This window comes from Fusarium redolens (genome assembly GCF_020744475.1).
Source record: "Fusarium redolens strain MPI-CAGE-AT-0023 chromosome Unknown BKA55scaffold_4, whole genome shotgun sequence".
In the NCBI taxonomy this organism is placed as follows: domain Eukaryota; kingdom Fungi; phylum Ascomycota; class Sordariomycetes; order Hypocreales; family Nectriaceae; genus Fusarium; species Fusarium redolens.
The window spans coordinates 1,783,782-1,796,001 of record NW_025763667.1 but is presented as its reverse complement, the minus strand read 5'-3'; the positions used below and the strand labels follow the sequence as shown (position 1 = coordinate 1,796,001).

Below are 12,220 nucleotides of genomic sequence, written 5' to 3'. Positions count from 1 at the left end.
TTCCACTTTTCCCTTGTTAAGGCAATGGATCTCAGCGCATGCGCAGCCTAGCACTTGCCCACCATCTTTGCCTATGCTTGCCTGCCCTGCCTGGAGATTTGAATCCAATTCTCACAGAAGGGCCGTAAGGAAAACCTTCTTTCCTCTACTTTAACTTCCCTCTTCCATCTTCTTCTCCATTCCCGCCCATACTAGCACACTCACTCATTCACTTACTCAGACCCCTCTCTATACGCCAACAGCTTAACCCAAGAAGCGACAATACCCACAGCGCTCTGCGAAACTCTTACTGTATCATCATAATACTTGCAATACTTGCTGATTTCGGAACCCCCGCCATCGCCACCCGCCTATCCATTTCGTCAAACCTGCGCAGTATTCAGTCAACTATAATCGCAAACTTGCCACATCTCTATTTCAACTATCGCCTGATCACCCCGACGACTTCAATCAACGCAACTACTCGGGTCTGCCCACTTTCAACGAGTCGGTCGTAATTCGGTCTCTGCGCCGATACTGCCGTGCCCCTCGCTTCCGTCCGCCGTCAACTATCGGCGCCGGCCGTTGTTGCTCATCGGATCGCGAAACCCCTCGTTCCGCTCAACCCGCCACTTTCATCTCAGAAACCAATATCAACTACACAACAATAGTCGAAATGGCTTGCGACTACCAATACGTCAAGGAGCACACGAGGGAGGATTACGTCTTCCCCTCGCACCGCTTCCAACGATCATGCCCTCCAGACAAAACTCCGCTATGTCTCGTTGCTTGCGGCTCTTTCAGCCCAATCACGTATCTTCAGTAAGCTTGCCCTAATGATTATGGCTCTTTTAGCAGATCATCTGATCGAGGTGGATGCTCTCGACCATTGGACAATCATGAGATTTGGCAATATTTGGACAAGCGATAGCTAACCTTTGAGCAGCCTTCGGATGTTCCCCATGGCTCGGGACCATGCTCACAATGAGAGTAGGTTACTCGCTCATTGCTTCTGAAGCATCGCTGACATTATCAGATTTCGAAGTTGTTGCGGGCTTTTTGAGTCCTGGTAAGTGACAGTCCTATCAGACGAAACATGCCTGAACTAACCAGATGTCAGTCAGCGATGCCTATAAAAAGAAGGGTCTCGCCCCTGCTCATCATCGGATTGAGATGTGTAGACTTGCGACCGAGAACAGTTCCAAGTGGCTAATGGTCGACCCGTGGGAAGCTGAGAGCCCAACTTATATCCCAACCGCCAAAGTGCTTGATCACTTTGACTATGAAATCAACGAGGTCATGGGTGGTGTTGAATGCACTGACGGAACTCGAAAGCGTTGCCGCATTGTGCTCCTTGCTGGCCTCGATCTCATCCAGACCATGTCGACTCCAGGTGTCTGGGACGAGCGTGACCTTGACCACATCCTGGGTAATTATGGCGTTTTTGCTTTGGAGCGCACGGGAACTGAAATTGATTCAACCCTGGCAAACCTGAAGCAATGGGAGAAGAATATTCACATAATCCGTCAGGTATGTTCTTGGAATAATTCTGTTAGTATTGTGATGTTAACGATAGATACAGGTCGTTACAAATGACATCAGTAGCACCAAGATTCGCCTGTTGCTCAAACGTAACATGTCGATTGACTACTTGATTCCTGACCTTGTAGTCAGTTACATATTCGAAAACAATCTTTATCGCGATCTCGATATGCCCGACTCCAAGGGCAAGGAGAACGCTATCACGAATGGGCCCGATGCCGGCACCAGCACTGGTTGAATGTCTCCGTCATTCCGGAAAACGATAGAACCTGTGCCCCACCCTGACATCGGTCCCGATGCCCCTACCCAGCTTTGAGCACGGTCACCGAATCATTGAGAGCTCACGACATAAAAGACCAGAGCCCAGGCTATGAGCGAGGACAGCTTCCAATATGATGTTTGAGTCGTTGCGATTTCAGGGTCAAAGGATCAATGTTATAGACATCGCAATGGACCACAATGGTTGAGTTGGGTCCAGTCCTAGATGCATCGAGTGTGGGATTTAGAAGGCGTGGTGATGAGGAGGTGGACTTTTCACTTTCCTTAATGACAGTACGTCGCTCTTGACGCAACCCGCTTTGTATCAGCGGTTGGATAGAGCGCACTATTGAGCGGAGTTATTTCCATCAATTGAGGCATACAAGGACGGGGCATCCCGCTATCTTGAGCTCAATCTGTTACTATCCATGCCTAGCAATACCCCGGGTTCGTCGGAGGTCTCCGACTATTGATATGCACGTGTCCAAAGGGTTGAGGACAAATTGTAGGTCTTTAATTGGGGTTACCTCGGCTGGCTTCGATAGTCTTTGTTGCCTTGTTTTAGAAAGAGCCTTAAGTTTAAGCTTGTTGGCAAGCCATGATTTTATAGAGAACCAGTCGGGTAGCCGACATATGGAGTTTTAGCTGGACAGATACCCGTTCATGTCAATAGGACCAATGATCCAATTTATTGTTTTTCCATGGCTTTGGCCTGAAACCTGACTGATTTCGATTGGACGAATGATAAATCAACTGCCGCAATTCCTATGAGCCGCCAAGTCTTCCGTCCGTTAAAGGACGGAAGATAGCTCCCAGAGACAATATCTCCGGCTCCTTCTTTCTCTGGCAAGATTGCACGAGGGCAAAGTCAACCAATAGGTGTTTCCAATCTGTTGATGATTTACAAGGGCCAAGACGAAAGAACAGCAAGGACCCTAAAAGCTACAAAAGGGACCTGCGAAAAAGGGCAAAGCGTGAACCCCCGCGGTCGCGCAATCGACGCTGACTGGCCACATCCGATTTGGCGCATAGATAAACGTGCCAGATCGATAGGGCATTTGGAGGCTTGGCGGCGATACTGGACGGTTATGGACATGGCAAATTATAGGGATAGACCTTTTGCCAAGGGGAGAATCAGCGCGGAATCGATTTCGGTGACCTTTTGGGTCTTTTGCGCCGGGGCCAAACTGGAGTAAACCCAGGATAGGTAGGTAACGCAGGTCTTGGAGGTTATCGTGAATACAAATAGCTGAGGGTGGCCCTGTCGATCATTTTGAGAGCAGGGCAGTTCAAGTGTTTCTCGACTCATCTTCATCATGAAGCTTCAATTCCTCGTCTCTTCCCTCATCAGCCCTCTGGCTGCGGCGTTAACTATTGCTGAGATCAATGGCAACAGCTATCTCTCTTCCTACGCCGGGAAGAATGTCACTGGTGTAGAGGGCCTTGTAACAGCTGTTGGCAGCTCTGGCTTTTATCTGCGATCAACGAAGCCTGATCGTAACTCTGCTACTTCTGAGGGACTGTATATCTTCGGGAAGTCTGCCGTGAGCAGCGTCTCTGTGGGAGATGTGATCACACTAGATGGTCTCGTCGAGGAATACAGGTGAGTTTAACCAACTCAAGCATTAAGCATTACTAACATAGTCAGGTCCAATAAGGACTATGTCTATCTCACTGAGATCTCTTCTCCCAAGAACATCGTTGTCAAGTCCTCTGACAACAAATTCAAGCCAAAGGTTATTGGCAAGGACACCGGCAACCCTCCTGGAAAGCAATTCTCCAAGCTTGATGATGGCAATATTTTTGCTGTTCCCAACAACGAGTCTCTCATCTCAGTGTCCAACCCCAAGCTGCAGCCTAGCACATACGGTCTTGACTTTTGGGAGAGCCTTGTTGGTGAGCTTGTCACTGTCCCTAAGGCGTATGCTCTCAGCCGACCCAACAACTTCGGTGATTTCTGGGTCCGGGGCAACTGGAAGGTTTCTGGTCTGAACAAGCACGGCGGTCTCACCATGGTCGGCAACGGTATGTAAAGCCTCAATCTGAAGTGTTTGCTTGACTGACCATCCAGATGCTAATCCGGAGGCCATCATCATCGGCTCACCCCTTGATGGCACCAAGAACCCTGACGACACTAAGCTCGGCGACTATGTTGGCGACATCACTGGCGTAGTCTCATACGCTTTTGGCTTCTACCGCATTCTTCCCCTGACTGCCACCAAGGTCAGCAAGCCTTCCAACGCTGAGCACCCTGCCGTCAGCTTCACCAGCAAGGGATCTTGCAAGGGTATCACAGTTGCAGACTACAACACCGAGAACCTCAACCCTGAGTCTGCTCATTTGCCTCTTGTCGTCAAGCAGATAGTTGAGAAGCTGCGCACTCCTGACCTGCTTTTCCTTCAGGAAGTGCAGGACAACAGTGGCGCTACCAATGACGGTGTCGTTTCCGCCAACAAGACTCTCGCTGCTTTGGCCGATGGTATCGAGGAGTCCAGCGGCGTTGTTTACGACTGGGCTGAGGTCGAGCCTGACAACAACGAGGACGGTGGTCAGCCCGGTGGTAACATTCGCCAAGCTTATCTCTACCGCCCCGATAGAGTTGAGCTTGTCAAGCCTAATGAAGGTGGCCCTAACGACGTCAACGCTGTTCTCGATGGTCCCTCGCTCAAGTACAACCCTGGACGAATTGATCCTGCCAACCCTGCCTGGGATGACAGCCGCAAGCCCCTCGTGGCTGAGTGGAAGCCTGTCAAGGGCACAAAGAAGTCTTTCTTTACTGTCAACGTCCACTTTGGCAGCAAGGGCGGCTCGACCTCCCTGCATGGCGATGCTCGCACTCCTGTGAACAAGGGTGTCGAGAAACGCACCAAGCAGTCCGAAATTACTGCTGTAAGTTTCAAACCCTTTTATGCATAAAACCCAACTAACAACTTGTAGAACTTTATTGCAGAAATCCTCAAGAAGGACCGAAAGGCCCACGTCATTGCCGCTGGTGACTTTAACGAATTCGCTGCCGTTGCGCCCCTTCAGACTTTCGTCAAGACATCCGGTCTTGTTGATGTTGACGAGGCCGCCAAAATCCCTGAGACAGAGCGATACACATATCTCTTCGACAGCAATTGCCAAGCTCTGGACCATATGTACATCAGCAAGGAGTTGCGCAGGAGCATCAAGTATGAGCATCTTCATATCAACACTTGGCAGAACAAGGCTGGTGAGGTCAGCGATCATGACCCTAGCGTTGCTATGTTCGATCTGTGTTAGATAAAATGATAAAACATATGATTAAATAAATAGTCAATTAGATCCGCTTGCATCATCCCGAAACATAAATTTTACCCAATTGCTGTATAATAGCCATAGGTGCAAACTAGTCATCGCTACTGTCTTCGCCGTTATTAGGGTCTTCTTCTCCTTCATCCTCGTCTTCGTCACTATCGTCATCTTGGCCAGGATCCGGCATAACGATGCTGTTCAAAAATGAAACCTAAGCTTGTCAGTTTGTTCAGCAATGATATTAACACATAACTTACATATCCAACCATAGGACGTATAATCTCGCTAATCTTCTCCTGCGCATCATCCTGGTAGAAGATACTGTCGTCAATTTGTGTCCCAACAGTAAAGTTCCTCAACTTCAGCAATGCAATATCTCGATGTTCTGCCGTGAAGCCCTTTGGTTTAGTTTTAAGTGCATTCTCTTTGTTCTTTTCCGCAAAAGCAAGCAGTGCCGCGTTAGGATCGGATTTGTTGGCAGCTTTTGGTAGGAATGTGCGCTTGAAGGCCTCATCATTGAGTGCGCGACGCCATCGATTTGGTCGTTCGTCAATACTGGCGCGGAGTTTCTGCATTTGGTCGCCGCTGGGACACCATAGGCCACCGCCGATGAAAGACTTTTTAGGCTCGCAGTGGATATAGTAACAGGCGTACGGGCCTTTACGACCAGTTCGAGACCACGCAGCAGAGAAGTGAGGCTATAGATTTTTTAGCTTTGTATCCTGTACTTTGGATCAATCTCGTACCTTGTATGGTGTAGGATCTTTACTGAAGCGAATATCTCTATGGATTCGAAAAATGACATCCTTTATGGGAAGCTCAGGAATCGTCTCATCGGCTGCTATAATGGATTCGGATGCGCACTCAACAAAGGAGTTCCAATCCTTCAAAGCGCGGCGATACTCTCCATCATGCGCTATGCATGTCAGTAATGCTTTACCAGTAAGTGTAGCGTGGTGTCTTACACTTCAGCCAAGGTCTCTGGTTATGGGCTTTGAGGTCTCGCAAGAACAACATCGTGTTCTTGTGTAATTTGAAATCTTCATATTCTACACCATCTGTGTCTCTCAACTTCTCCAAGGGAATGATAGTAACTTTTGGGGGCGCATCCTCGTCATCTTCGTCATCATCCTCTTCTTCTTCTGGCTCTTGCGCTAGCTCATCTTCGTAGGGTTCCTCAGATTCTTCCTTTTTAGGTTGCTTCTTCGGAGGTCTTCCACGTTTCTTCGGTGGTGGCGCATCACTCTCTTCTGTATCCTCACTGCCTTCGAAGTATTGACTTTTAGTGGTGGAAGCTCTCCTCGAGCTTCGCCGAGTGCTGGTGATTTCCTCTACGGAACGTTTTCGAGGTGGCATATTGAAACTGCAATGATTTTGATTAATGAAAGGTTGAAATGATAGAAAATGCCACTAGTGGTATAATACACTCGAGCAACGAAAGCAAGGTCCATGTCGTCATGGCAATAATTGTCGCGACTACGCGTTTCAGGGGACGCGAAGTCACGTGGACTGACAAAAAGCCAAGTCACGTGGGCATAGGAGGATGCGTCCATGTAAGTGAGTGAGCATTCGCCTCGTTCTTCTTACCTCACTTATGTCATGGACAGAGGAACCATTGTTAGAACACATATAGATCTTTGCTTCTCTACCAATGACAGTCAGTTTAAACTTCAAAACAACGAGCAATTTTTCAATTTTTAGGCACTATATCGTCTTCGACTTTGGCCTAATGAATGACCTCTGCTGTCATATCATACAGGGCGTATCTCATCGAGTTTCCTTGAACCGAATGACGAGCCATCTCGACGGCAATTCTGGCTTCTCTTATATCTAGGCCTTCTTTCCTGTCACCAGTGTCGCCATCATATCACTCAATCTCTTCCTGGGCCCTTAATTGCCCCAAGTCGCCCCTTGCATGCAAACAGTTTCTCCAGAAAGCTGATATCTCCAAGTTTCTCAATAAGCCACATGTCGGTATCCTTCTGTTTGTCCTGTTCCTCTGATTTGGCAGTCATTTCGATCAGGATCGCACATATACGGGCTGCGGCGCGAAGGCGCTCCCAACCCTGGCTCTCCATGGCAACCTCTTCCTCTGCTAGGTAAATGATCTTGCCGACCTTGCAGAGCCTTCTAGACCACAAGCAATCAAACAACCCCTTCTTGGATTCATCTGTGAGCTTTTCTTCGTACTTCTTCCAGGCTTCGATAGGAATAAGAGACCTCTCTTGCTCCGTTTGGGCAATTGCTACATCTAGACGTTTCAGGGTCTTTGCATGTTGGTCAGGTGTCGGTTCCTTGTGCATTTGACCCAGCATCTCGAGAAGCTTTGGCTTGAAATCATTCCATTGGTGTTCTTCGATGGCCTCTGCGGCTACGACTACTTCAAGGATATCTGATCTGCAGTATGCAGGGAGAGTCTCAGGGTCGGCATCGTTCATGTGCGTATCTTCTCGGTCCGGTGAAGCTCTCTGCGGAGCAGAGTCTTGTTGTTGTTGTTCCTGAGGCGGTGTCTGTTGCCCGTTCATCTCTTCTCCTCTGTCGTGAGACGAGACAGCGCCAGAGTCGATATCCATAGGGCCTGGCACACCAGTATCGTTATCGTTGGCCGGCTTCTCATTACCAGAGAACTCAGCAATAGTATTATCCTTTGGCTGGTGTACAGTGCTAAGAACTGTAGAGTCGGAGACGTCGCTTTTATTCTTGCTGGTGTTTAGCTTGATGCGTTTTCTTGGGCTGTCATCAGTTGTTGACGGAGTCTTGGACGCAGCTTCTGCCTCGAGGCGTTTCTGGGCATTGTTCCTAGGACTCTCCGGAGGAGTGGCGTTGGATCTCTTTTTATTGGGTTTTCTCTTCTTCCGACTTCGGCTCTTCTGTTCACTGAAGAGAGTACCGAGGATCTCAATAAACTCCTTGGCGGTGGTTGCAGCATTCAGATAAGTACGCTTCTCTGTAATATTGAGGTTCGATGGGAAGAAGGCAATGTGCGTCTCGGGTTCAGTTCCATCAGTAAACTTGAGATTGTACTTTGCTCGGGCTTTAGCGGCACTCAAACCACCGCTGCTAACGGTAGTGATGAAGTCAATAAGGCTGCCGCGCAGGTGCACAAACTCGGTTTTGGCATCACGACCGTTGGCGCCGGCTTCAGTAAAAAGATCTTCCAGCGACTTGATGAAGTCTATGCCTGGAATTGCCATAATCAGGAGCGTTTATGGTATGTTGTCAAAATGATTCGTATGGGATGCGTTCGAAGTCCTTTAAAGATGGTGTTTGGATGAAAGCTCATGCAACTAAGGGTTGGCTGCGTTGCAGGAAAAAGAATGCTTTAGGAACGCTTTATCAAGAAAATGTAACAATAGGAAAGCTGCTAATACAACATACGTCGTTTTGTTATTGTTAACTTGCCTGGCACTGCCCTGTTCGTCCTGCCAGTGACAGCTTCGACCTTACAAGCATACCAGCACTTAACAGAAACTGATATTTGCTTTGGGTATAATTGGTGATTTGGCACATCTCTATGATTCAAAACCATTAAACTGTAAGACTCAATGTGCGGATCGTCGATTGGCACAGTCTACTCTAGTAATGCTTTGGGTTCTCTCCTGTTTAAATACACATGATCACTGCAGGGATATTTAAGGTTCTTCACGAAAAGATTCATCCTATCTAGGATTCACTAGGCAGATTAATATTAGCTCTAGCTACTAGACTCGACTAAGAACTTTGAATATAGATATACTCAGTGCTGTAGTTGAAGGCTACCTCAATTCTTCAACAAAGCCCGCTGAAGTACCGACTCATCAGGGGTAAGCAAAGAGGCTGCACAACGCAGTGAAGAGTTCTGGTAAAAGTCAAGTCAGCAAACCATCGTATTCCTTGCCAGGTAGGCTAAGAGTGAAGAGGCCCCTTCAAGGGCCATGTGGTTTGATGTCGTCTAAACCTTCAACACTTCTAACTTCTGTGGGGATATACACCAAAATTGTCAATCGTTTCCGCCAAATTCATTCGGGGAGAGTTGGACTAGGCACACACAATTCCTATTCAACGACAGTTACGACGCGAGATTGGATGAAAATCATGATATTGCGCTATCTACTTTACATCTTGCGCATCCCAACCTCCAACCAAACACCGAAATAAGGACTTCATTTATGTTCTTTTCCCAAATGTCAGTCTATGCATTTAAAGCTCATCATGGATGTTGTCATCCTGCTCAGCACCAGCGCCACCAGCGCTCTGGTACATCTTGGAGGTGATAGGGTAAGCGACGTTGGAAAGCTTCTCCTTCTGCTCCTCGAAGTCCTCAGCGGTAGCGTCAGCACCGTGCTCATCGAGCCACTCGTTGGTCTCCTTGACGGCGTCGAGGATCTGTAAAAGTCAGTATATGCGTTTCTAATATGAGTTAGTGGAAGAACTTACAGTCTCCTTGTCCTCCTCCTCAATCTTGCCACCAAGACCCTCCTCATCGTTGACCTGGTTCTTGAGGGAGAAGGCGTAGTTCTCGAGGCCGTTTCGGGCCTCAATGCGCTCACGGGTAGCCTTGTCCTCCTCGGCGTACTTCTCAGCCTCGGCGACCATGCGCTCAATCTCCTCAGGGGTAAGACGGCCCTTGTCGTTGGTGATGGTAATGGACTCCTGCTTGCCGGTGCCCTTATCGTGGGCAGAGACCTTGAGGATACCGTTGGCATCGAGCTCGAAAGAGACCTCGATCTGAGGCACGCCGCGAGGAGCGGGAGGAATACCGGTAAGCTCGAACTTGCCGAGGATGTTGTTATCCTTAGTAAGAGATCGCTCACCCTCAAAGACCTGGATCAGGACCACGGGCTGGTTATCAGCGGCGGTAGAGAAGATCTGGCTCTTGCGGGTAGGGATAGCGGTGTTACGGGGAATCAACTTGGTCATGACTCCACCGGTGGTCTCGATACCAAGCGTCAAGGGGTTGACATCCATGAGGACGACACCAGAAGTACCCTCCTCACCGGAAAGGACTCCGGCCTGGACCGCAGCACCGAATGCAACAGCCTCATCGGGGTTGATGCCCTTGGAAGCCTTCTTGTTGAAGAAGTCCTCAATGAGCTGCTGAACCTTGGGGATACGGGTGGAACCACCGACGAGAACGATGTCGTCAACGTCGGACTTCTTGAGCTTGGCGTCCTTGAGAACCTGCTCAACAGGCTTCATGGTCTTCTTGAAGAGGTCAATGTTGAGCTCCTCGAACTTGGCCTGTGTGAGGGTCTCGGAGAAGTCCTTGCCGTTGTGGAAAGCCTCGATCTCAATGCGGGTGCTCTTCTGAGAAGACAGAGTACGCTTGGCCTTCTCGGCCTCACGCTTGAGCTTACCCATGGCCTTGAGGTCCTTGGTGATGTCGACGTTGTTCTTCTGGTTGTACTGCTTGGCGAAGTAGTTGATGACTCGCTGATCGAAATCCTCACCACCGAGATGGGTGTCACCAGCGGTAGCCAGGACCTCGAAGATACCGTCATCAATGGAGAGAAGCGAGACATCAAAGGTACCACCACCGAGATCGTAGACGATGATCTGTCGCTCACCATCGGTCTTGTCAAGACCGTAGGCGATAGCGGCGGCGGTGGGCTCGTTAACGATTCGGAGAACGTTGAGACCGGCAATGATACCGGCATCCTTGGTGGCCTGTCGCTGGTTGTCCTGCGGAGGGTTAGCCGGCTGGTCAGCTCGAAAGAGGAGAAAGTCAAACTTACATTGAAGTAGGCAGGGACGGTAACGACGGCGTGGGTGACCTTCTTACCGAGGTAGCCCTCAGCGACCTCCTTCATCTTGCCAAGAACCATAGCAGAGATCTCCTCAGGAGTGAACTGCTTCTTAGCGCCATCAACCTCGACCTGGACGACGGGACGGTCATCACGGTTGACAACCTTGAAAGGGAAATGCTTGATATCGCCCTGGAGGGTCTTCTCAGAGTACTTGCGACCAATGAGGCGCCTGAACAGTTAGCATTGTGCGGTGTCATCAGAGGAATTCATGTATGCATACTTGATATCGTAAATAGTGTTCGTGGGGTTAGCGGCGGCCTGGTTCTTGGCGGCGTCTCCAACCAAACGCTCATCCTCGGTGAAGGCGACGTAAGAGGGGGTGATTCGGTTACCCTGATCGTTGACGAGAATTTCGACCTTGCCCTTCTGCATCACACCGACACAGCTGTATGTGGTTCCAAGATCCTGAGCTAGTTAGCGGGGTCATCATGAGCGGGTGAGAAGCGGTAAACCGTACAATACCAATGACGGTGCCGTAGTTATCGACCTCGTCGGCCTGAACAGTCTGGACGAAGGCCAGAGGAGAGAAGAGGAGGGCGATCCAACAAAGGAGTCCCAGGCCAAGGGCCATTGAGCTCCTTGAACGAGCCATGATGAGCTCTATGTGGTTGCTCTGCTTTCGAAAGCGCAACTAGACTCTGAAATGGGGAATGAAAAGAAAACAAATCAATCAATTGTAAAGCAAAGGCTTCTGAGTCTCGAGCCTTGCACACAAATTGTTTGGTATGGAGGAGAGAGGGGGTATCTTTGAATGTTGAAAGAAGCGGGTTTGGAGGAGGAAAGCCGACAACTTATTAAGTAAGGTGCCTGTCTCCAAAAAAAAAGTAGTTGAACTGTCCAGAACACAAAAGGCCAGATTTCACATCATTCGCGCAGCCCCACGTGACAGGGGTCCAGAAGTTTATGGGGTTCCTACACTGTGCAAGCCGCCTTTTCAGAGTCCTCCTTAGCCGAGTTTATTGGAGGAAGTACTCGCTGTACAAGCCGGGGACAGTGTTTCTAGGGCAAGGCTGCTGACCCCTGACACCTGTTTAAACACCGAGCGCCTCAACTTACAGGGCCAGTATCATTGCTGGCCTCTGCGTAAGACGCCACTTGTGTATCACTATTCTGATATTCTAGGTATGTGCAGAGAATGTGTTGGAACAAAGGATTGCGTGGGTTTTCTATGGGTTTCTACGCCTCGTGAGTCATGCGAGTCCTCTGCCTGGTTTAATCCTACCGAATGTGACAAGAATTGAGGTGAACCTTGTAGGCTGAGATGCTTTCTTTCCTCCAAGGTACAGGAGACTTGGCCTCTTACTATGTACTTCGAGAATATTCTCACCGGAACCTGGTCCTGGTGGGCCTTCGGTAGCAAGGCTCCGAAGGTGTCCTTT

General features: G+C 49.2%; 5 protein-coding genes across 5 annotated transcripts; 2 read left to right on the top strand and 3 right to left on the bottom strand.

Annotated features, from left to right (window-relative positions):
- Nucleotides 1–405: 405 nt before the first annotated feature.
- BKA55DRAFT_280783 (uncharacterized protein) lies at nt 406–2,006 on the top strand. The gene is made up of 5 exons (XM_046185502.1): nt 406–801; nt 926–969; nt 1,016–1,048; nt 1,100–1,509; nt 1,562–2,006. The coding sequence occupies exons 1-5, from the start codon at nt 656–658 to the stop codon at nt 1,757–1,759; spliced, it is 831 nt and encodes a 276-aa protein (XP_046053136.1). The 5' UTR covers nt 406–655; the 3' UTR covers nt 1,760–2,006.
- A 1,089-nt stretch (nt 2,007–3,095) lies between these two features.
- On the top strand, nt 3,096–5,043 carry BKA55DRAFT_504808 (Endonuclease/exonuclease/phosphatase; the record flags this gene model as incomplete). Its single annotated transcript, XM_046187127.1, has 4 exons — nt 3,096–3,382; nt 3,428–3,804; nt 3,851–4,668; nt 4,717–5,043. 4 exons carry the CDS (start codon nt 3,096–3,098, stop codon nt 5,041–5,043), a joined length of 1,809 nt encoding a protein of 602 aa, XP_046053135.1.
- A 106-nt stretch (nt 5,044–5,149) lies between these two features.
- Nucleotides 5,150–6,411, bottom strand: BKA55DRAFT_591426 (uncharacterized protein; the record flags this gene model as incomplete). The annotated part of the gene is made up of 4 exons (XM_046195242.1): nt 5,150–5,266; nt 5,313–5,753; nt 5,802–5,971; nt 6,021–6,411. 4 exons carry the CDS (start codon nt 6,409–6,411, stop codon nt 5,150–5,152), a joined length of 1,119 nt encoding a protein of 372 aa, XP_046053134.1.
- Nucleotides 6,412–6,641: 230 nt separating this feature from the next.
- On the bottom strand, nt 6,642–8,440 carry BKA55DRAFT_560845 (uncharacterized protein). Its single transcript, XM_046192119.1, has one exon. It carries the CDS (start codon nt 8,247–8,249, stop codon nt 6,927–6,929), a length of 1,323 nt encoding a protein of 440 aa, XP_046053133.1. The 5' UTR covers nt 8,250–8,440; the 3' UTR covers nt 6,642–6,926.
- A 676-nt stretch (nt 8,441–9,116) lies between these two features.
- On the bottom strand, nt 9,117–11,653 carry BKA55DRAFT_560842 (heat shock protein 70 family). The gene is made up of 5 exons (XM_046192118.1): nt 11,299–11,653; nt 11,062–11,246; nt 10,770–11,010; nt 9,472–10,716; nt 9,117–9,420 (listed from the first exon to the last, which is right to left on the bottom strand). The coding sequence occupies exons 1-5, from the start codon at nt 11,431–11,433 to the stop codon at nt 9,235–9,237; spliced, it is 1,992 nt and encodes a 663-aa protein (XP_046053132.1). The 5' UTR covers nt 11,434–11,653; the 3' UTR covers nt 9,117–9,234.
- Nucleotides 11,654–12,220: the final 567 nt, after the last annotated feature.